The 25,445-nt window shown below is 48.7% G+C and overlaps 1 protein-coding gene across 1 annotated transcript in view; it reads left to right on the top strand.

Moving 5' to 3' along the window:
* cacna2d3a (calcium channel, voltage-dependent, alpha 2/delta subunit 3a) overlaps positions 1-25,445 on the top strand; it is a 1,400,547-nt gene that overhangs the window by 949,200 nt on the left and 425,902 nt on the right. The window contains exon 26 of the mRNA XM_072472475.1: positions 14,461-14,582. Within this exon, the coding sequence (XP_072328576.1) occupies positions 14,461-14,582 (122 nt within the window). The remainder of the gene's footprint in view (positions 1-14,460; positions 14,583-25,445) is intronic.

The raw sequence follows: 25,445 nt of genomic DNA, 5'->3' as shown, positions 1-25,445 counted from the left end.
CCTCCTCTGCACCCTCTCCAAGGCCTCCACATCTTTCTGGTAGTGTGGTAACCAGAATTGTGCGCAATATTCCAAGTGCGGCATTACCAAGGTTCTATGACTTGCCCGTTTTTATACTCTATTTCCCATCCAATGAAGGCAAACATTCCGTATGCTTTCTTGACTATCTTGTCCACTTGTGTTGCCACCTTCAAAGATCTGTGGACCTGCATGCCCAGATCTTTCTATATTCCTAAGAATTTTGCCGTTTATGGTATATTTCCCCTCTATGTTAGATCTACCAAAATGCATTATGAATGAAAATGAAATGAAAATCACTTATTGTCACAAGTAGGCTTCAAATGAAGTTACTGTGAAAAGCCCCTAGTCGCCACATTCCGGCGCCTGTTCGGGGAGGCTGGTACGGGAATTGAACCGTGCTGCTGGCCTGCCTTGGTCTGCTTTAACAGCCAGCTAAAGCATTACCTCACATTTATGCGGATTAAACTCCATTTGCCATTTCTCTGCCCAAGTCTCCAACCTATCTATGGCCTGCTATATCCTCTGACAATCCTCAACACTATCTGCCACTCCACCAACCTTGGTGCCATCTGCAAACTTACTAATCAGACCAGCTACATTTTCCTCCAAATCGTTTATGTACAGATCCTTGTGGAACAAACTAGTCACAACCTTCCATTCAGAAAAACACCCTTCTACTGTTACCCTTTGCCTTCTGTGACCGAGCCAGTTCTGTATCCATCTTACCACCTCGCCTCTGATCCCGTGTGACTTCACTTTTTGTACCAGTCTGCCATGAGGCATCTTGACAAAGGCTTTACTGAAGTCCATGTAAATAACATCCACCGTCCTCCCCTCATCAATCATTTAATCACCTCCTCAAAACACTCGATCAAGTTAGTGAGGCACGATCTCCCCTTCACAAAACCATGCTGCCTATCACTAATGAGTCCATTAGTTTCTAAATGGGTATAAATCCTGTCCCTGAGAATTTTCTTCAATAATTTCCTACTACCGACGTGAGGCTCACAGGCCTATTGTTTCCAGGATTATCCCTGGTACCTTTCTTGAACAGTAGTACCCATCAGCTATTCTCCAGTCCTCTGGGATCTCACCTGTAGCCAATGAGAATACAAAGATGTCAGTCAAGGCCCCAGCAATTTCCTCCCTTACTTCCCTCAGTATTCTGGGGTAAATCCCATCCAGCCCATATCTTTTAAATGACCCAATACCACCTCCTTCTCAATGTTAACATGATCCAGACTGTCGACACATCCTACCCAAGAATCATCTTCCACAAAGTCCTTTTCTTTGGTGAACACTGATGCAAAGTACTCATTTAGTACCTCGCCATTTCTTCTGGCTCAACACATAGATTCCCCCCACTGTCCTTAAGTTGTCCAATCCTTTCCCTGGCCACCCTCTTGCTTTTTACATATGAATAAAAAGCTTTGGGATTCACCTTAATCCTACTTGCCCAGGACTTTTCATGACCCCTCCTAACCCTCCTAATTTCCTGCTTATTTTCCTTCCTACTTTCTTCATAGTCCTCAAGAGTTTTGACTGTCCCCACCCTTCCAGACCGTATAAAAGCCTCCTTTTTCTTTTTGACGAGGTTCACAATATCCCTCATTATCCAAGGCTCCCTAAACTTCCCATACTTATCCTCCGATCTCTCAGGAATGTGTCATTCCTGAATCCTAATCAACTGTCGCTTGAAAGATTCCCACATGTCCAATGTTGATTTACCCTCCAACAGCTGCACCCAATCCAAATTCTTCAATTCCTGTCTAACGTTATTGTAATTTGCCTTTCACCAGTTTAGCACATTAACGCGAGGGTTACCCTCATCCCTGTCCAAAAGTACCCTAAAACATGCAGAATTATGGTCACTACTTCCAAAATGTCCCACTACTGAAACCTCAACACCTGTCCAGGCTCATTCCCCAATACCAGGCCTAGTACTGCCCCTTGCCTAGTTGGACTATCTCCATATTGCATCAAGAAGCCTTCCTGGATACACCTGACAAACTCTGCCCCATCCAAGCCCCTAGCATTAAGTGAGTCCCAGCCAATATAGGGGAAATTAAAATCCCCTACCACAACAACCCTGTTGCTTTTGCACCTGTCCAAAATCTCTCTACCTATCTGCGTCTCTATCTCTTGCTGGCAGTTGGGGGGGCCTGTAATAAACCCCCAACATTGTGATTGCCCCCTTCCTGTTCCTGAGCTCTACCCAGATTGCCTCATTCTATGAGCCCTGGTTATAATATTCTCCTTAACCAGTAATGCTGCGCCCCCACATACCCATCTATCTCTCCTGAAGCACCTCCAACTTTCAGCTGCCAATCCTGCCCTCCCTTTAACCACTTTTCTGTGACAGCCACAACATCATAATTCCAAGTACTAATACGTGTTCTAAGTTCATCTGCCTTACCTGCTATACTTCTGGCGTTGAAACAAATACACTTCAAACCACTGCATTTGAGCAGACAGGGTGATGTTGTTGTTATTTTTGTTCTCTATTTCCCCTTCAGTCATTACACGTTCTAGGCTTGAGATTGCCAAATTCATTTAACCTTATCGCCAGCAAACAGGATTTAATGTCGTCAGTTTAAGATGGATTGAATTACAATTGTAGAATTGAAAGACAGTTCTAATAAATAGTTTTGCTTATTCTTTTCAAAACTTAAGGGGTATATTTTATACATTAAGCTTAATGATTCCATTTCAGCTTGAATTTCATTGGTGCCTTTTGAAACTGTAAATGGCAAATGCATCTTAAAAATGGATTAAGAAGGCATTAAGCATTGGATTCCAAAATACTGTGAACTTTTCAAAATTACAGCTGACACTGTGGAAATTAATGTGTATGCTCTGGTTATAAAGCTTATGCCCATGTAGAAAGGCCATTCTATCCGGCAATTGGTATAGTTTGAGTGTTACAGACACTGTTCCACTTGTACCACAACCTGAAAAGGCCACTATGCTTGCACTCAGAACAGATTGGGGAGGGGAGCTCCCAATGTGAACTTTTAAAAGGTCCTTGTGCTTTGTCCTCTTAAAAAAATACGAATTTCCAGGTGCAATATAGCAACCACTTCCTTGTTGAAATAGAAAACAAAGATTTTCCACAACTCCTCGTCAACCTAATTGGGCATCCAGTTAACTTAATTGGGGTTAACAGCAACCATCTGGGGGCACACCCTGCTTTGGAAATTCAATTAACTAAACCCAGGTGTTACAGGACTTGGGACAATAGGTGACACTTTCACACTGACTGAGTGTACGTAATGGACTGTTTACGTTGCAAAATGAAAAGAGGAAGTAGTTCTGTTGATATAAATTCCAGCTCTGATGCTGTTAAAATTGTCCTGTTTATGTTACAATGGACTGGAATTCACAGGAATGGTGACATTGGTGACCAACATCGTGAGGTGGGCCATTGTGCTCCTCGATCCTCCAGTGGTGAATTCAGGCCGCAATTTGCTGGAAAAGTAATTAGTATACCCTGCATAACCCTGGACTGGGGGAAGCATAGTTAATGTCTGTTGCAAATCAAAGGTACCAGGGTCTGACACAGACCAGAGCAATATTAGATTATTTAACAGACCCGCATTTAGAAGCAATGGTTCTGGTCTCATAATGCAGGGATGGGCCACAGTATTTGCAGACAGTACCAAGGTCAGGTTTAATCTGACGGAGGAGTTTCTAGTGAAATCATAATGTAGTCTTAGAATTCATAGAATTTACAATGCAGATAGAGGCCATTCGGCCCATCGAGTCTGCACCGGCTCTTGGAAAGAGCACCCTACCCAAGCCCACATCACCACCCTATCCCCATAGCCCAGTAACCCCCCCATCACTAAGGGCAATTGTGAATACTAAGGGCAATTTAGCATGGCCAATCCACCTAACCAGCACATCTTTGGACTGTGGGAGGAAACCGGAGCACCCGGAGGAAACCCACGCAGACACGGGGAGAACGTGCAGACTCCGCACAGACAGTGAACCAAGCCTGGGAATCGAACCTGGACCCTGGAGCTGTGAAGCAATTGTGCTAACCACCATGCTACCATGCTGCCCACGTCTTCAGGGACATGAGCACACCATATCGTTTGATGCTCAACATACACCACTGAGGGAGCGCTGCACGGTCAGAGGTGCCACCTTTTGGCCAAGAAGGTAAAACAAAGTCTTATTTGGGTGCAAAAGCAACCATGAAATTATTTCAAAGAAGAGCCCCAAGAATTCTTCCTGGTGTCCTGGCTAATATTTATTCCTCAACTATTGCATATAACCAGAGTATCACATTGATATTAAAGTGTTGATTGTGGGAACTTGCTGTACATAAATTGATTGCCACAGTTCCTACATTACAACAGCAAATAAACTTCAAAAGTAACTATTTGACTTTGGGATATCCTGAGTTGCTATATAAATGCAAATCTACCTCTCGTGTCACAGTGGTTAGCACTGCTGCCTCATTGTTCCAGGGACCCGCCTTGGGTCAATGTCTGTGTGGAGTTTGTACGTTCTCCCAGTGTCTCCGTGGGTTTCCTCCAGGTGAAAAGAAAATACATAATAGGGCAAATATAAAATACAGAATGTAAATACATAGACACAGGAATCGGATGTAGCAAACAGGAGTGTAGTACTACTTGGTAAAGAAGGTGTGTGAAGAGATCAGATAAGTCCATTAGTCCATAAGAGAGTTGCTTAGGAGTCTGGTGACAGTGGGGAAGAAGCTGTTTTTGAATCTGTTAGTGTGTGTTCTCACACTTTTGTATGTCCTGCCCGATGGAAGAAGTTGGAAGAGTGAGTAAGCCGGGTGGGAAGGGTCTTTGTTTATGCTGCCCGCTTTCCCCAGGCAGCGGGATGTGTAGATAGAGTCAATGTATGGGAGGCGGGTTTGTGTGATGATCTGGGCTGTGATCACGACTCTTTGAAGCATTGGGGTTCTTGTGCTTTCTTGGTGTACAATGCTTTCCTTCCTGAAGTCAATGACCAGCTCTTCAGTTTTGCTGGCATTGAGGGAGAGATTGTTGTCGTTACATCACTCCACTAGGTTCTCTATCTCCTTCATGTATTCTGACTCATCGTTGTGCGAGATCCGACCCACTACTGTCGTGTCGTCAGGCAACGTGTAGATGGAGTTGGAGCCAAATTTTGCTTTGCAGTTGTGTGTGTATAGGGAGTATAGTAGGGGGCTAAGTACGCAGCCTTGCGGGGTCCCGGTGTTGAGGACTACCATGGAGGAGGTGTTGTTTATTCTTACAGATTGTGGTCTGTGGGTCAGGAAGTTGAGGATCCAGTTGCAGAGTGAGGAGTCAAGTCCTAGATTTTGGAGCTTTGATATGAGCTTGTACTCGCTGATGTACTGCTGAGATTCACAGGCTGCAGTCCTCCCTGCATATACTTGCATGCCTGCTCACCCATTACTGTGGCAGCTGCCCCTGTATCGACCTCCATTTTAAGTGGACAGCCGTTGACGACAAGGACAATCTCAATGGGGTGTTTTACTTAATCTCACCATGTTAACCTTTTATTCTTCGGATTTCTCTTCTGGGTCTTCCTCCAGCTTGTTCACTGGAGTCGCCATCAATTTTTTGGGAGCTTGTAGTAAGCTGTCTGACTCTGCATCTGGCTTGTAGATGACCCTTCTTATAACATCTGAAATAGCTGAAATCCTTCTACTTGCTGTCATGGGAATTCTCTCCCCCACAACAGTAACAAGCCTCTAACCCTTGTGACTGCTGGTCATTTTGTTGTTTTCTGGTTCCGCTGCTCCCACGTTTCGGGAACCATGAGAGCCGCTGCTTCTTGCTATAACTGGTTCACCTCGGTCTGCACGCTTTATAATTCAAAACCGCTTTGTTCAGCGCTCTCAGTCACTTGAGCAAACACAACCTTTTGGTTTCTGCCATCAACTTCTTCTGTTTATTTAAGTTGTTGAACCCACAGACCAACCGGTCATGCAGCATGTCATTTAGAGAAGTACCAAATTCAAAATGTTCCAATATTTGTTGAAGTCTGGCTACAAGACTGGATACTATTTCTCCAGGACATCTGATGGCTGTTTGAAATTTAAAGCACTGTATAATTATGGAGGGCTGCTATTTCAGATGTAATAAGAAAGGTCATCTACAAGCCAGAAGCAGAGTCAGACAGTCTACTAGGAGTGCCCAAGAAAATCGACGGCGACTCCAGTGAACAAGCTTGTAATGGTCCCTCACTAGTTACACCAATTGATCGAAAGACTTGGGGCGGGATTCTCCAACCCCCCCCGCCAGGTCAGAGAATCCCCGGGGGGCGGCGCGAATCCCACAGTGCCGCTCTGACGCCGGCTGCCGTATTCTCCAGCGCTGGTTTTCGGGCGGCGGCGGGGATCACGCCGCGCCGGTTGGTGACCGTTGGCAGTGGCCCCCCGGGCAATTCTCCGGGTCCCGATGGGCCGAGTGGCCGTCGGTTTCTGGTCAGTCACGTCGGCGTGGATTGGACATGGTCCCACACGGCGGGACATGGTCCCACACGGCGGGACCTGGCTGGTCGGCCGGCTGGTGCGGTCCTCGGGGGGGGCACAGGGGGATCTGGCCCTGGGGGGAGCACAGAGGCCTGGCCCGCGATTGGGGCCCACCGATCTGCGGGCGAGCCTGTGCTTTGGGGGCACTCCTTCCTTCCGCACTGGCCTCTGTAGGCTCCGGCATGGCCGGCGCAGAGAAGACACCCCCCTGCGCATGTGCACAAAATACCAGCAGGTCGGCGCATGCGCAGAGCCACGCCGGCGGTTCTGCGCATGCGCCAACTCGTGCCGGCCCTGCGGCGCTGGCTGGCGCGGCGTCAACCCCTCCGGAGCCGGCCTAGCCCCTGGAAGTGCGGAGGATTCCGCAACTTCCGGTTGGCCCGACGCCGGAGTGGTTCGCGCCGCTCTTGGCGCCGGCGTTGGACCATCCCACCAATTGCGTGAGAATTCCGCCCTTGGAGACCGGAGCCTCTGGGGATGTTAAGCTTCACATAAGGTTAGAGGTTTGAGGGCCGTAAACTGTAAGTAATATTACTTTCTGTTTCTCTTCTGCCATGATTTCATTGGCAGCGAAAAAAGTTCGGGGACTTTCGACATATTGGCCCCAACTTTAAACTTCTGGATCAAACGGATCAATTTTCCCGAAAAGTGGCACAGCTATGAGTCGCAAAAAGTTGGTTTATAGGTGCAACAGGTGATTAAGAAGGCAAATGGAGTTTTGTCCTTCATTGCTGGAGGGAATGAGTTTAAGACTAGGGAGGTTATGCTGCAATTGTATAAGGTGTTAGTGAGGTCACACCTGGAGTATTGTGTTCAGTATTGGTCTCCTTACTTGAGAAAGGACGTACTGGCACTGGAGAGTGTGCAGAGGAGATTCACTAGGTTAATCCCAGAGCTGAAGGGGTTGGATCACAAGGGGAGGTTGAGTAGACTGGGACTGTACTCGTTGGAATTTAGAAGGATACGGGGGATCTTATAGAAACATATAAAATTATGAAGGGAATGGATAGCATAGATGCGGGCAGGTTGTTTCCACTGGCGGGTGAAAGCAGAACTAGGGGGCATGGCCTCAAAATAAGGGGAAGTAGATTTAGGACTGAGTTTAGGAGGAACTTCTTCATCCAAAGGGTTGTGAATCTATGGAACTCTATGCCCAGTGAAGCAGAAGATAAAAATAGATAGTTTTTGAAGAATAAAGGGATTAAGGGTTATGGTGTTCGAGCCGGGAAGTGGAGCTGAGTCCAAAAAAGATCAGCCATGATCTCATTGAATGGTTCAAGGGGCCAGATGGCCTACTCCTGCTCCTAGTTCTTATGTTCTATTCGACTGCTGATGAACTTGTACCTTTTCAGGACTCTGAAAGGTCACTGTCCCCCCGACCATCACCCCCCCCACTTCATATTTTTGGCGAGTTTCCTATGATTGGTTTGATTTATTCTCATCCCCAATGTTGTATTGAGAGGTAGGTGATGGGATAATGTTTAATCACAAATGATTTATTTAACTAAGAAGAACTATATACAAAGAACACTACAACTGCTGCACAAGTCTTGTTCCCACGACTCCCAGCCTCTCTGATCAATCCTCAACTACCAGATCCATGCCTAAACACCTGACAGGCTGATGTTCGCATGCTCCATTCCCATGGACTCAGGGCCTGTCACGTGGCCTGAAAAGTATCACCTCTTAAAGGTGACATGCCCATTCACTTAACCTGTTTATTTCTTTTTACAGCTTCTCTGTGTCCTCCTCATAGCTTACATTTCTTTTTTTTAAATTTTAGAGTACTCAATTCATTTTTTCCAATTAAGGGGCAATTTAATGTGGCCAATCCGCATACCCTGCACATCTTTGGGCTGTGGGGGTGGAACCCACGCAAACACAGGGAGAATGTGCAAACTCCACACAGACCCAGGGCCAGGATCAAACCGAGGACCTTGGCGCCGTAAGGCAGAAATGCTAACCACTGTGCCACCGTGCTGTCCATATAGCTTACATTCCTACCTAGACATGGAAGGACTCTCTGAAAGAGCACTCCACCCAAGCTCACACCCCATCCTATCACCTTCACCCCACCCTGTCGCCGTAACCCCACCTAACCTTTGGACATTAAGGGGCAAATTATCATAGCCAATCCACCTAACCAGCACATCTTTGGACCTAGCTTTGCATTGTCAGAAAACTTAGATACATTACTCACTCCCTTTGCCTCAATTATTAATATAGATTGTAAATAGCTAATCCTTGTAGCACTCCATAAGTTACAGCCTATCAACTTGAAAGTGTTCTGTTTATCCCTACTCTTTGCTTCCTTTCTGTTAACCAATCCTCTGTCCATACTAATGTATTTTCCCAAATCCATGAGCTCTTATCTTGCATGATAACTTTTTGTGTGGCACCTTATCAAATGCCATACTACATCTACTGGTTCTCCTTTATCTACCCTCCACAGAGACCCCCTAAATAAACTCCCCACAGAGGCACCTTAAATAAGGTGACCCCCTCACAGAAATCCCTAAATTAGGAGACCCCACCACAGAGACTCCCCACAGAGACCCCATAAATAAAGAGATCCCCACAGAGACTGCTAAATAAAGAGACTCCCTCCCCCCCCCACCCCCCCCCACCCCCCCACAGACGCCCCAGAAGAGAGCGCTCTGTCGGGAAATCCCCCGCCCCCCCTCCAGAAGAGAGACCCTATCTGGAAATACCCCAAAGAAGAGTGACTCCTGTCAGGAAGTCACCTCCCTCCCCCCCAGAGAGAGACTCCTGTCTGGAAACTAGAGAGCAGTCCAGTCAGAGGCAGTGAAAAAAAATCACTGCATTAAAACTCACCTGGGCATACAGCTGCTAGCTCAGGCAGAGGAAGCAGCATATGTCAATTCCTGGAAAGAGTAAAACAGTCAACTGGTTTTAAACCCTTTCAGATCTTTGATCGGCAAGTCATTCATTCATTTTCTTTGATATTGATTTTACCAGGCTGTGACTGACAGTTTCCACACACACACAGCTGTCAGCATTGTTCAAGTCCCTTTATGTTGAGTAACTTTGAAATGGTCAGCTATGAAATTAACTGTAATGTTTATAAACTTCAAGCTTTGATTGACAGCTCCTGGGTCAGTTCCAACAGTTAAGTGCTTCCCATTCATCTCCCTTCACAGTTGAATGACTTTGAAGTGGTCAGCTGTGAAACTAACAGCACTCATAAGATGACAGCACATGGTGTTGGAGGTAGTAGGCTGGCATAGATTTTAAAAATTGGCTAGTGGGCAGGAAACAGCGAGTGGGATTAAGGGGTTCTGTTTCATGTTGGCAACCTGTAATCAGTAGGGTTATACAGAGATCAGAGCTGGCACCGCAACTGTTTTCAATATATATTAAAGGCAATATTTTAGTGGGTAAAAAGTTTGCAAATGGAGTATTTGTTTGCGTGGCCCAGCACTAATCGGCGCGCTGACGAGGTCTCTCAGGTGTGGCCAGTGAGTCCCGGTCGTAAGGTATATCCGGTGTCCGGTTGCGGCTCATTTAAATATTCAGACCTTGCTCTAACCCAATGAGGGCGAGATCCAGATTGCGGCGAGCAGAGCAAGTCAAATAACTCGCGTGAGGTTTTATGTCAGTACTGAGCCCGATTTGGGGCTAATGCATGATTAACCTGTTGCACCCGAATCCCACTGTGTGCAACTGGGTCATTGAATTGCACCCTTCATTGAAACATATAGGATTCTTAAGGGTAAATGCTGAGAGGATGTTGCCCCTGATGTATATTTAAGGCTGAGGGTCTGCGTAACCTCGCTTCAGGATGATGGGCCCATGTTTGCATTGTCAGTGGGTCAATATATAATATGATAACTCACTTTGAGGAAATCTCTGGTGCTCCTCAGTTTCTGCAAAAGTCTGACTCCTGTCTTTCTGCTGACAGCGCGCTCACACTCATCCTCTGAACGGGATCTGCCTCATGGGATTTCGATCGTGGGCCACTGTGCCCAGGGGGGCGAGGGGTGGGGGGGAGCAGAGAGCAATGGGGATGGGGGTGTAGGCAGGCCCACTGTGAAGACTAATGTGACACAGGCTTCACATGTATCAGGTGTTACATGTTTTAATAGTGAACATTTTACATTTCCATTCCCTCCAGCTACAGATAGTGAAGCCCCGCCCCCCCAGTGCCCACTCAGTGCTCCTCGCTCTTTTTGATCCCTGTCGGTGCCCGTAGGGCCCTGGGGAATTTCATGGGATGGTTGGGGCATCTGTAGTGAGCCCCAGGGGCCTCTGAGTCATCTGGTGCTGCCAGTCCTGGAGGCACGGCATTGTCTGCACCATGGTGTCAACGCCCTCAGCAATGCTCCTCAGTGACTTAGCAATGTCCACCTGCATCTGGGACATGTACCTCATTGACTGGAACATGATGTTGAGGCCCTCAGCCATTTTCGTCTCAGATGAGGCCATGCCTTGGGCACCACTGCCATCAGACGCACATGTCATGCTCTAGGCTTTCTACTGCGGTCGCCACCCTAGCAGTGTTGGTCTCGGTGCCACGCATCGGCAGCGCCATTTCCTGTGCCTGAAGTCTTTGTAGTTGCTGGAATGTCACTGACTCCTATCATCTGCATCAGCTCTGAGAGAACCTTGTCCAGAGGTGCGGCATCTGTCTGGGACCCAGCTGAGTCCTGAGATCCAGTGCACATCTGACTGCCGACTCCTTTGGATGTTCCTGCCTCCACCTGATGTGCTTCAGCAACTGTGTGTTGCTCACCAGATTGTGCCTCAGAGGCCTGTCCACTAATGTTGTCCACCAAGCTATGTGTCTCTGCACTGCTGGAAGGTGGGATGATAGTTGTGACACCTCGATGGTGGTCTCCTCAGAGCTCTCCTCTGAGGCCACCTCTTTGGTGGCCGGGAGAGGAATGACTCCAGATGGTCCGGCCTCATCAGATGGAGATCCTGCGAGAAAATGGACATTGGGCTGTGAGAGGAAAGGATCATTTTGTCTGACATGAACAACTCACTTGAGACAGGTCATCTGGGTGAAGGGCTAGTGGATCCTCACCTTTGCAGCACAGGCCAACCTCACTGTCGGTGACGGCTCTCTCCTCGGACATCCCTGCGATTTCCAGGACTCTTTCCTCGTTGGGGGTGAGGACTCGAATCCGCTGCCACTGCCTTCAAGGCGACATTGCTGTCTCTGCAGCTGGTCCACCACTATGTGCCGTTGAATACAGGCCGTGGTCTCGCCAATGCGGCTGTCGAGAAACACCTGCCACACACACCCAAAATGACACTTTGAAATCTTTCCGTTAAATCTCGCCAATTTTTTTGGAACTCCTATCACCTCATTGCAAATTTAGCATAATGGTCTCCCTTTCTGTTGAGTAACAAAATAAACCAGGTCACAACTCTATTTTACCATTCTGCCCTCATCACCAATTTTTCTCTTTTTGGCTACTTCTTCTTCCTTTACGTTTTTTGGTTTTACGCTTGATTGTCCTTACACACCTCGCCACTTCAACACAAAATATTCCATTAGGCATAATCAAAGCAGATAACAGCCAAAACATTAAGAGCAAGAAGCACAGCCTCCTATATGTGCTCTGGCACTAAACCGACAGTCTCCCTGCGCTTGCGTACCCACAATGCCCTAGACTGTTTGAATGGTGGGAACTGCAGCACTGCAATCCTGACGTCAACTGTAAGAAGGCAAGCCTGGTGGGAAATGTAGCAACGGGCCCAAGTGGGAAGCTCAGCAGCGCATCCTGTTGACACCTCGTAGCAGTGGGATCCTGGACCCGGAATGAACTCAGTTGCGGTGTCATTCCCCTGCCCGTCTGCACTGGGGCAAGACTCAACGAGCCGCACCCAGATCCTTGACCACCCCACATGCGGCTCACAGGCTGCAGATTGCCCACCACTGATGTCGGCCATCCGGTCTTGGGAGTTTGTCAGATTTTAGATCCTTAAATTTCTCCAGCACTTTCCCTCCCCTGATAATAATTATCTCAATTTCCTCACTTTTATCTGAAATTCTAGCAGCCACACATGTGCAGTTAAGTGTTGAAATGTGGAAGTTGCTGTCCAATTTTCTCTGCTCCACCACAAGCTTTGCTCTAACAGTATCTCATTGGGAGACTCAACATTGAAATACATGTAAGGCTGTGAATCTTTGGTACTTACCAACTAGACACCCTTGTCCATTGAAGCAGATGTGAATTTTTAACAGTGTGACAAATCTTAATTATTGTCAAACAACTCCCTGCCACTAAAAATTGACAATTGTGGATTATTTTTCCATTGGATTTTAATTATTGTTGGAGATGTGAAAAAAGATTAAATTATTTCTTTCTTTTTCTTTCTATCTTATCCCAACTTAAATTTCCTAATTTAGACAATGAATGTCTCAGTAAAGATTCTACATTTTCATTTGTTGAAGAGACAGATTGTTGCTTTCCCAGTTCATGCAAGCCCGAGATCTCCTGTTGCCTATGCCAGGTTGCTGCTCAAAAGCCCAGAAAAAGGGTTTATGGGCATGTCCTTCATCGCTAACTGCAAACTTCAAACCATTATAACTATCCCCTGCATTGAATTATCATAACCATCAGCATTACAAGGGTTAATGTAGTACCATAAATAGCCACTAGAGGGAGCTGCAGATACTACTATATAAAGCTGTGATGCTAGACCTTGGGGGAGAAGTAAGCAGGAGACAGCTAGTGAAGGTAATCAGAACAGTTAGTGTGAGAAGGTTAGATTATCATTATACCAGTGAGTGAGATTAGCAGTAGGCGAGTGTAGTTAGGTGTTATTGATCAATTCTATATTGTAAAAGCATTAACTGTCAAAACCCAGTTTAGTATGGAAATAAAATCATAGCTTTGTTTAAGTAAAAGCTATACTGTGGTCTTTGTGGAACACTACACAATTCATCCTAAATAAACAATGCAAAGAACACCATAGGCATCACCATCAGATCAGTAGCCAGCTGAATTAAAATTATAAATGGTTGGCGGGATTCTCCGCAATCGGCGCGATGTCCGCCGACCAGCGCCAAAAACGGTGTGAATCAGTCCGGCATCGCGCTGCCCCAAAGGTGCGGAATTCTCCGCATTTTGAGGGGCCGAGCCCTCCCCTTGAGGGGCTAGGCCCGTGCCGGACTGATTTGCGCCCCGCCAGCTGGCGGGAAAGTCCTTTGGTGCCCTACCAGCTGGCGTGGAAATGACTTTGCCGTGCGCCGCATGCGCGGGAGCGTCAGCGGCCGCTCACGGAATCCCCACGCATGCGCAGTGGAGGGGGTCTCTTCCGCCTCCACCATAGTGGCGACCATGGCGAAGGCGGAAGGAAAAGAGTGCCCCCACGGCACAGGCCCGCCCGCGGATCGGTGGGCCCCGATCGCGGGCCAGGCCACCTTGGGGGCACCCCCCCAGGGCCAGATCGCCCCATGCCCTCCCCAGGACCCCGGAGCCCGCCCGCGCCGCCTTGTCCCGCCGGTAAGAGAGGTGGTTTGATTCTCGCCGGCGGGACAGGCATTCCAGCAGCGGGACTTCGGCCAATCGCGGGCCGGAGAATCGCCGGGGGGTGGCCCACCAACCGGCGCGGGGTGATTCCCACCCCCGCTGAATATCCGGTGCTGGAGAATTTGTCAACCGGCAGGGGCGGGATTCACGCCAGCCCCCGGCGATTCTCCGACCTGGCGGGGGTCGGAGAATCCCGCCCGGTGTTTCCAAAAGATAATACTTGTAATTTTAATTGGTGAATGAAAATACTTAGTTTATGTGAATGTGTCCTCAGTAAATACCACAGAGCAAGTTACCAAACGGTTTGCGTAGTAAATAAGCAATGAGAAGGGAAGCACTATGATTTGTTAACAGTAAAAATATTGCATCTAGCGTTCTTTTGGAAATGTTAAAACAAAACAAAATAACCATATTTGTTTCTTCTATTTCAAGAGATTTCTTGACTGCAAAGGACAGGGAAAGTATTTTCACTGCCGATCATTTCCCTCTGTGGTACAGGAAATCAGCAGAACAACTTCCAGGCACTTTTGTCTATTCCATTCCATTTAGTACAGGTTAGTAGATTTTATTTTACAGAACTTCCTAAGACTGTTTTTTATTGTTCATTTTGAAATCACCTTCCTGCATTTTGTAAGTGATCTATTTTATTAAAAATAGCATAACTTGGTCGTACAGAACTTGAATATTTTTGAAAAGACAAACGTGTTGCCAAAGCTTTTTGCCTTGCACTCATCAGATGAAACGCAAGAATGGCAGATTTCAATGTCTCTCTTTTCAGCAATAAAAAATAGTTTCTTGAAGTACGTTTAAATCTCCAACAATTATTTATTGTGTCATGTAACTCATCCTTTCTCTAATTAATTACTAGAAATATTTATTAGCTATTTTTAATGTGTCTCTGCTTTATTTGGCCACATATTCTGCCATGAAATTTTGTTTTGCTTCTTAAACATGATACAGCAGACATTCAGTTCCTGTGCATGGTCTTGTGTGTGCAGTGGCTAAGTAAGGTTAAATTCCATTATAATCACATGAGATTTCAGATGCTTACCTGTAGGCTTGCAATGCCTGAATGAAAGTGCGTAAAGCAAATATAATTGTACAAAGAAAATATCATTAAGATGCCACTGTCTCCTTTTGGAGATCTCATTCCGAGATTTGTACCTTATTTCTAATTATAACCACGAGTGATTGCATTTAAATTGCATTTTTTGTTACATGGTGTTTTACTCGTGTTTTACAGATCACATTCTGTAATCCTATTCCCCTTTCCATGAAAGCTGTAGTTTGGTATCCGTGCCTCTCTTAATTTTATTTTGAGTGTGTAAGTTATTGTCATGTTATTTAGGACAGGAGTCATGGCAGCACAGATGTTCAGACAAAGCAAGCAAGCATAGTGTGCTGGTGGAGGAGTGGTCCCCTTGTTATATTCAAACAAAAAACCAGACTGCTCTACATTTCCTGTGCAATTTGGCTTCCAAATAAAGATGGCAACCAAATTGATGCATAGCTCTTACAGCTGATAAATGTCAAGAATTTAGAGAAAGTGGCTCTGGACAAATTGCTGCCTGTTCGTCCACACTTAATCACCCCGTAAATCTTTACATACGTGGAGTTGCAGAGCGGTGTCATAGTGTTATATTGGCACATAAAGGGGCCATTTGGAAAATTGAGTCCATGTCAGCTCTTGTAGAACTACCCAATCAGTCCCATTTCCCCACTCTATCCCCATAGCCCTGTAATTTTATCTCCCTCAAGTGCCCACAAATTGTCCTTTGAAATTATTCATTGTCTTCACTTCCACAACTCTCATAGGCAGTGAGTTCCAGGGCATTACCACTCACCGCCAAAGTCCGCCTCTCACGAGATTTGCGACGCTCGGAACGCCTCGCAAGATCTAATGATATCTTGCAAAACGTCGCAATCTGGATCTTGCCCTTCTTGGGTGAGATCCAGATTTACATATTTAAGTGAGCCATTAGAACAAACACCTGCATCTGGGAGACCTTGCCATGGCGCTGTTTAGCACAGGTCCACAGAAACATGGACCAGGCATAACGGGACCTGGGGCAGTCTCCCAGATCATCGGAGGACGCCGGGTGGACATTGGACATGCTCTGGGCAGGGTTATACCCTGGCACTCCGGCTTTCACCTGCTGCTATCTTGGCACCGTGGCAACTGCCAGGGTGCCTGAATGGCATTGCCAGGCTGGCAGCGCCAAGGTGCCCGGGCACCAGGGTACCCAGGCGAGGAATCCGGCCTGCGGTGCTATGCCCTGATGAGGTGGGGTGAGGGGGAGCCTCGAGGATGACCTAAGAGGTAAGTTGGGAGGAGGGGGGGTCTAGAGGCCGCGATGGGAAGCCCGAAGGTGGTCGCAAGTTCGGGGCGGCACCCCGATCTCTTCCTGCACTGAGCCCATCACTGAGCTCCCGACATTGAGGGGCTAGGCCGGCGCCGGAGGGATTTCCCCCCCGTCAGCTGGCGGAAATGGCGTTTGTTGCCCCGCCAGCTGGCGCGGAAATGCGGCGCATGCGCGGGATCGTCAGCGGCCGCTGAAAGTTTCCCGCGCATGCGCAGTGGGGAGAGTCACTTCCGCCTCCGCCATGGTGGAGGCCGTGGCGGAGGCGGAAGGGAAAGAGTGCCCCCACAGCACAGGCCCGCCCGCGGATCGGTGGGCCCCGATCGCGGGCCAGGCCACCGTGGGGGCACCCCCCGCAGCCAGATCACCCCGCGCCCCCCCCCCAGGACCCCGGAGCCCGCCCACGCCGCCTGGTCCCAATTTCTGGGCGGGACTTCGGCCCATCCGGGCCGGAGAATTGAGCGGGGGGTCCCGCCAACCGGCGCGGCCCGATTCCCGCCCCCGCCCAATCTCCGGTACCGGAGACTTCGGCGGGGGCGGGGGCAGGATTCACGGCGGCCAACGGCCATTCTCCGACCCGGCGGGGGGTCGGAGAATGACGCCCCAGATCCTTGTGGTACACCACTAGTAACTGGACTCCAGTCTGAACATTTCCCATCAACCACCACCCTTTTTCTTCTTCCAGCTAGCCAATTTCTGATCCAAACTGCTAAATCAGTCTGAATCCCATGCCTCCGTATTTTCTGCAGTAGCCTACCATGGGGAACCTTATCAAACGCTTTACTGAAATCCATATACACCACATCAACTGCTTTACCCTCATCCACCTGTTTGGTCACCTTCTCAAAGAACTCTATAAGGTTTGTGAGGCATGACCTACCCTTCACAAAACCGTGTTGACTATCTCTAATCAAATTATTCCTTTCCAGATGATTGTACATCCTATCTCTTATAAACCTTTCCAAGATTTTTCCCACAACAAAAGTAAGGCTCACTGGTCTATAGTTACCAGGGTTATCTCTACTCCCCTTCTTGAACAAGGGGACAACATTTGCTATCCTCCAGTCTTCTGGCACTATTCCTGTAGACAAAGATGACTTAAAGATCAAGGCCAAAGGCTCAGCAATCTCCTCCCTAGCTTCCCAGAGAATCCTAGGATAAATTCCATCCGGCCTAGGTGACTTATCTATTTTCACACTTTCCAGAATTGCCATCACCTCCTCCTTATCGACCTCAAGCCCTTCTAGTCTAGTAGCCTGAATCTCAGCATTCTCCTCGACAACACTGTATTTTTCCTGTGTGAATACTGACGAAAAATATTCATTTAGCACCTCTCCTATCTCTTCGGTCTCCAAGCACAACTTCCCACTACTGTCCTTGACTGGCCCTACTCTTACCCTCGTCATTCTTTTATTCCTGACATATCTATAGAAAGCTTTAGGGTTATCCTTGATCCTACCTGCCAAAGACTTCTCATGTCCCCTCCTGGCTCTTCTTAGCTCTCTCTTTACGTCCTTCCTAGCTAACTTGTAACTCTCGAGCGCCCTAACTGAACCTTCATGTCTCATCTTTACATAAGTCTCCTTCTTCCTCTTGACACGTGTTTCGACTGCTTTAGTAAACCACGGTTCCCCCACTCGACCACTTCCTCCCTGCCTGACAGGTACATACTTATCAAGGACACGCAGTAGCTGTTCCTTGAACAAGCTCCACATTTCCATTGTGCCCATCCCCTGCAGTTTTCCTCTCCATCCGATGTATCCTAAGTCTTGCCTCATCGCATCATAATTGCCTTTCCCCCAGATATAACTCTTGCTCTGCGCTATATACCTATCCCTTTCCATCACTAAAGTAAACGTAATCGAATTGTGGTCACTATCACCAAAGTGCTCACCTACCTCCAAATCTAACACCTGTCCTGGTTCATTACCCAGTACCAAATCCAATATGGCCTCGCCTCTCGTTGGCCTATCTACATACTGTGTCAGGAAACCCTCCTGCACACATTGGACAAAAACGGACCCATCTAATGTACTCGAACTATAGCGTTTCCAGTCAATATTTGGAAAGTTAAAGCCCCCCATAACAACTACCCTGTTGCTTTCGCTCCTATCCAGAATCATCTTTGCAATCCTCTCCTCTACATCTCTGGAACTTTTTGGAGGCCTATAGAAAACCCCTAACAGGGTGACCTCTCCTTTCCTATTTCTAACCTCAGCCCATACTACCTCAGTAGCCGTGTCCATATCAAACGTCCTTTCTGCCACCGTAATACTGTCCTTGACTAACAATGCCACCCCTCCCCCTCTTTTACCACCTTCCTTGAGCTTACTGAAATATCTAAATCCCGGCACCTGCAACAACCATTCCTGTCCCTGCTCTATCCATGTCTCCGAAATGGCCACAACATCGAAGTCCCAGGTATCAACCCATGCCGCAGGTTCACCCACCTTATTCCGGATGCTCCTGGCATTGAAGAAGACACACTTTAAACCACCTTCCTGCCTGCCGGTACACTCCTGCAACTTTGAAACCCTACTCATGACCTCACTACTCTCAACCTCCTGTATACTGGAGCTACAATTCAGTTCCCAAGCCCCTGCTGAACTAGTTTAAACCCTCCCGAAGAGCATTAGCAAATTTCCCCCCAGAATATTGGTACCCCTCTGGTCCAGGTGCAGACCATCCTGTTTGTAGAGATCCCACCGACCCCAGAATGAGCCCCAATTATCCAGAAATCTGAAACCTTCCCTCCTGCACCATCCCTGTAGCCACGTGTTCAACTCCCCTCTCTCCCTATTCCTCGTCTCGCTATCACGTGGCACGGGTAACAACCCAGAGATAATAACTCTGTTTGTCCTAGATCTAAGTTTCCACCCTAGCTCCCTGAATTCCTGCCTTACATCCCCATCCCTTTTCCTACCAATGTCGTTGGTACGTATGTGGACCACGACTTGGGGCTGCTCCCCCTTAAGGATCCCGAAAACACGATCCGAGACATCACGCACCCTGGCACCTGGGAGGCAACACACCAACCGTGAGTCTCTCTCGTTCCCACAGAATCTCCTATCTATCCCCCTAACTATGGGCAATAAATGCTGGTCCAGCCAGTGAAGCCCACATCCCATGAATGACTATGAAAGTTTCCATTCCCCTTGCAATAAATGACATTACATTTGCCTCCAAATCACTTGCAATATCTGCATATTATTTTTTTGTGATTCATGCGCCAGAACACCCAGATCTCTATACCTCAGACTTCTGCAATCTCTCTCCATTTATTCAATTTTTTTTTCAATTTAGAGGGGATGACAGGGAACTCCAATGACTAATGTTCTACTCCTCTCCCCTCTTCCCTTCTCAGCAACAGGGACAGACTCTGTGCCAGAGGCCTGTACCCCATGGCTTAACCCTGGTAAGTCCCCCCCCCCCCCCCAACAGTATCCAAAGCGGTATACTTGTTACTAAGGGGAACGGCCACAGGGGATCCCTGTACTGACTGCTTCCTCCCAGCCCCTCTCACCGTCACCCATCTATCTTTATTCTTCGGAGTAACTACATCCCTGAAGCTTCTATCTATGACCAACTCTGCCTCCCGAATGATCCGAAGTTCATCCAACTCCAGCTCCAGTTCCCTAACGTGGTTTCTGAGGAGCTGGAGATGGGTGCACTTCCCACAGATCAAATCAGCAGGGACACTGACGGCGTCCCTCACCTCAAACATTCTGCAGGAGGAACATTGCACTACCTTCCCTGCCATCCCCTCTAGATTAAAAAAAAAATTGAATAAATGGAGAGAGATTGCAGAAGTCTGAGGTATAGAGATCTGGGTGTTCTGGCGCATGAATCACAAAAAAATAATATGCAGACATAGCAACTGATTTGGAGGCAAATGTAATGTCATTTATTGGTGAGTTCCTGCAGTGCACCTTGTGGATGGTACATTAGGGGCAGGATTCTCCACTCCTGCGCCGAAGTGCCCACGCCGTCGTGAACGCCGTCGAGGTTCACGACGGCGCGAAACGGCCCTATCCCGACTGATTCAGGCCCCGACAATGGGCTAGGATCGGGGTCGCGTCATCTACACGTGGCAGGCCTTGTCGCCGCGTAAAGGCGGCGGCGCATTGATGACGCGGCCGGCACCGCATAACTGGCGTCACCCGCGCATGCGTGGTTGCCGTCCTCTCTGAGTCCGCCCCGCATGAAGATGGCGGACGGATCTTGCGGGGCCGCGGAAGGAAGGAGGTCCTCCTTCAGAGAGGACGGCCCGACGATCGGTGGGCACCGATCGCGGGCTATGTCACATTCGAGGTACCCCCCCCGGTGCAGCATCCCCCCCCCACCCCCACCCCCCGCAGGCCGCCCCCCCAGCGTTCCCGCGCTGTTCCCGACGACAGCGGCCAGGTGTGGATGGCGCCCGGGGGAACCCGCTGTTTTGGCCTGGCCGCTCGTCCCATCCGGGCCTGAGACTAGCGGGGGTGCCGGAGTATAGCCATTTTGGGTGTCTCCGGCGATTCTCCGGCCTGCGGCCCGCGGAACTCGACGGGGCCGTTCCCGCCGCTTGGGAGAATCGCTGGAGGGCGTCGGACCGGCGTCCCGGGAAATTTTGGCGGCCCAGGCAATTCTCCCAACCGGCGCGGGAGTGGAGAATCTCGCCCAATGTGTCAGTGGTGGTGGTGTTGAACATTATGCAATCATCAGTGAACATCCTCACTTCTCAGCTTATGATGGAAGGAAGATCATTGATGAAGCAGCCAAACATGTTTGGACCTAGGATATATAAAATATAAAAGTAAGGATTTTTGCCACAGTTGCAGAGGATATTGGTGAGGACATTGGTGAGACCACAGGCGAAATTCTCCGGAAACAGCGCGATGTCCGCCGACTGGCGCCCAAAATGGCGCAAATCAGTCGGGCATCGCGCCACCCCAAAGGTGCGGAATGCTCCGCATCTTTGGGGGCCGAGCCCCAACCTTAAGGGGCTAGGCCGGCGCCGGACGAATTTCCGCCCAGCCAGCTGGCGGAAAAGGCCTTTGGTGCCCCACCAGCTGGCGCGGAAATGACATCTCCGGGCGGCCCATGCGCGGGAGCGTTAGCGGCCGCTGACGGCATTCCCGCGCATGCGCAGTGGAGAGAGTCTCTTCTGCCTCCGCCATGGTGGAGACCGTGGCGGAGGTGGAAGGGAAAGAGTGCCCCCACGGCACAGGCCCGCCTGCGGATCGGTGGGCCCCGATCGCGGGCCAGGCCACCGTGGGGGCACCCCCCCGGGGCCAGATCGCCCCGCACACCCCCCAGGACCCTGGAGCCCGCCCACGCCGCCTTGTCCCGCCGGTAAGAGAGGTGGTTTAATCTACGCCGGCGGGACAGGCATTTTAGCGGCGGGACTTCGGCCCATCCGGGCCGGAGAATCGAGCGGGGGGGGCCCGCCAACCGGCGCGGCGCGATTCCCGCCCCTGCCGAATATCCGGTGGTGGAGAATTCGGCAACCGGCGGGGGCGGGATTCACACCAGCCCCCGGCGATTCTCTGACCCGGCGGGTGGTTGGAGAATCTCACCCCTCATCTAGAAATGATCTCAGTGCGTTCGAAATAGTTCAGAGAAGATTTGCTCGACTGATTCTGACACTGATTTATGAGGAAAGGTTGGACAGGTTGGACCTGCATCCATTGGAGTTTAGAGGAATGAGAAGTGATTTTATTGAAATATATAAGATCGTTAGGGGTGCTTGACAGAGTGGATGCTGAAAGGATATATTCCCTTGTGGGACAGACAAGAATCAGAGGGCGTACTTTAAATATAAGCGGTCTCCCATTTAAAGGGATGATGAGAACTTTTTCTATGAGAGGGTCGCAAGTCTGTGGAACTTTGGAGACACGTTGAATATTTTCAAAGTAGATGTTGACAGACTCTTGACTAAGGGAGTCAAAGGATATCTGGGGGTTAGGAGGGTAAGTGGTATTGACTCAATCAGATCAGCCATGATCTTATTGAATGATGGAGCAGATTCGAAGGGCCAAATGGCCCACTCCTACTCCTAATTTATATACTCGTCTGTGCATGTAAGACCAAAAAGACATAGAAGCAGAATTAGGCCACTCGGCCCATCGAGTCTGCTCTGTCATTCAATCATGGCTGATATTTTTCTCATCCCCATTCTCCTGCCTTCTCCCCATAACCCCTGACCCCCTTATTAATCAAGAACCTATCTATCTCTGACTTAAAGACACTCAGTGATTTGGCCTCTACAGCCTTCTGCGGCAAAGAGTTCCACAGATTCAACACCCTCTGGCTGAAGAAAATCCTCCTCATCTCTGTTTTGAAGGATCGTCCCTTTAGTCTGAGATTGTGTACTCTGGGGCGAGATTCTCCGACCCCCCACCGGGTCGGAGAATCGCCGGGGGCTGGCGTGAATCCCGCCCCCGCCGGTTGCCGAATTCTCCACCACCGGATATTCAGCGGGGGCGGGAATCGCGCCGCGCCGGTTGGCGGGCCACCCCCCGCGATTCTCCGGCCCGGATGGGCCGAAGTCCCGCCGCTAAAATGCCTGTCCCACCGGCGTAGATTAAACCACCTACCTTACCAGCGGGACAAGGCGGCGCGGGTGGGCTCCGGGGTCTTGGGGGGTGCGCGGGGCGATCTGGCCCCAGGGGGTGCCCCCACAGTGGCCTGGCCCGCGATCGGGGCCCACCGATCCACGGACGGGCCTGTGCCGTGGGGGCACTCTTTCCCTTTTGCCTTCGCAACGGTCTCCACCATGGCGGAGGCGGAAGAGACTCTCTCCACTGCGCATGCGCGGGAATGCCGTCAGCGGCCGCTGACGCTCCTGCGCATGCGCCGCCCGGAGATGTCATTTCCGCGCCAGCTGGCGGGGCACCAAAGGCCTTTTCCGCCAGCTGGCGGGGTGGAAATTCCTCCGGCACCGGCCTAGCCCCTTAAGGTTCAGGCTCGGCCCCCAAAGATGCGGAGCATTCCGCACCTTTGGGGCGGCGCGATGGCCGACTGATTTGCGCCGTTTTGGGCGCCAGTCGGCGGACATCGCCCCGTTTCCGGAGAATTTCGCCCTATATCTCCCAATCTTGGGGCCATTCTGGTAAATTTTCATTGTACTATCTCAAGGACCATCTCAACCTTTCCAAAGTGTGGTGATGATGCTGTTATATATGAGGCATTGTAATCGGTGAACTATGAATACTTAACAGGCAAGCTCTTCTCCAAAAACTTTTTCGCTATTACTTAGACAAGAGAACAACTTTCTTTGAAATTAGTTCCTGCATCCGCCAAACGCTCCCTCCTGCACCCATCTCACATACACTTGTACACCTTTACATCCAGGGTAACCTTGAAATGAGTTACAGGACATAATGTAGTCATTCGTTTGGTGAAGTATAAATTGTTATAGTATGAAATAAAATCAGTTATTTTGTCCTTTTGATAAAGAAATTCCGCAATTGTACCATTGAATAATATGCCAACTATCTGAAAGAAGTCTGTTATTCTACAGCTGGACTCCATATAAAGGGACTAAAATAATAGAAGGTTATGTCTATAAATAAGAATATAATGATTGTCTATAAATATATTTCATAACCGTGTAAATCTAGAGGCCAAGGAGATGAACAATGACAGCAATGTGACTTTATCTAGTCATCGCACAGGCATCCAGTGTTTCATGGAGATATAAAATGAAGATCAAAGGCTGAGGCTGGCTTCAGTCCAGGGCTGGATTTGCCCTAGTGGATCCTCTGGTGGTACATCAAGGCTGGAAGGATGAAATTTTATTCCAGAAAAAGATCGACGCATTTATTATGAAATTTTGTTCATACTTGATTGAAAACAGCACATATGTGATTGAGCTGAGTGCCGATGCCTTGAAACTGATGATCAAATTGAACATTAGAAAACGTCTTCATCATTCGCATGCTTGTATCTCCGCTCGCCATCGTGAGCCCTCAACCAATCCCCCCCCCCACAACCACTCCTCCACCTCATGTCACACTCCACCCCCAGTAAAACCTCGGCCCTTTGTTGCAGTGGCTGCACAGAAAGGTACTGCCCAGATAGACACTGGTGTGTCGCACAATGGGGTAAGGAGACCCCTATACTCCCCAGCCCCGGCCAGTGAGGGGCAGAAGTCCCACTCTCCACCAGTTTAGCCCACCCATAACATGTTATGGCTGCAGGACAGAATAATTTGGATACTCTCCATAGTTTTGAATTTGTTACTTCTCTCCAAAGCCTTTGGAATTCTTCCCTCTACCCTAACAGTGTTCACCCAGACCAATGTTCATTTTAAATCCTGTCACCTGTCACCTTATTCCGAGTTCTACATTTTCCAGGAAATAATCATGGCCACTCCAGAGAAAATATTTAGCTGACTGCTGCAAAGAGCTCTGTAATACGATATCAAAACCTGGAACTTTAATCCTCTTCACTGCTTGGTTGAGTATTTCGCTGAAGCATTAAAAGCAAAAGCCAGAAAAATGCTAGACAGAGCAAAGGCAAGGGAAATCAAAGTCTCAAATATGAAAATCTGGAAGTGACAATGTCTGAATAGTCATGTGTGGTGTTTTAACAAATCTCAACTCAAAACTGGAAAAAACATAAAGACACATTTGGTTATTTGAGGTTGGTTTGAACCAATTTTTTTTCTCCAAATAAATGGCAGTTTTGTCGTGGCCAATCAACCTACCCTGCATATGTTTGGGTGTTGGGGTGAGGGCACGCAGACACTGGGAGAATGTGCAAACTCCACACAGACAGTGACCCGGGACCGGGATCGAACGCAGGTCCTCGGCGCCATGAGGCAGCAGTGCTAACTACTGCGCCACCGTGCCGCCCATGCCATTTGCCTTCCTAACTACTTGCTGAACCTGCATGTTTGCTTTCAGTTGTTAATGAGTTTCAGTATTTATGCAACCCAGAAAATTACAGGATATTCAACAGTTAGTAACAGAAAGGATTAGTTATGAGATCTAAATCTATGATTCTCTACGATCTAATTCTCTCAGCTATTCCAGTTTGTTTTTTCTGCTACAATTCTAATTTGTGTTCTGGGCA

This window comes from Scyliorhinus torazame, chromosome 13, assembly GCF_047496885.1.
Source record: "Scyliorhinus torazame isolate Kashiwa2021f chromosome 13, sScyTor2.1, whole genome shotgun sequence".
Classification (NCBI taxonomy): Eukaryota; Metazoa; Chordata; class Chondrichthyes; order Carcharhiniformes; family Scyliorhinidae; genus Scyliorhinus; species Scyliorhinus torazame.
The sequence above is the reverse complement of the archived record's forward strand: the minus strand, read 5'-3'. Positions and strand labels throughout refer to the sequence as shown.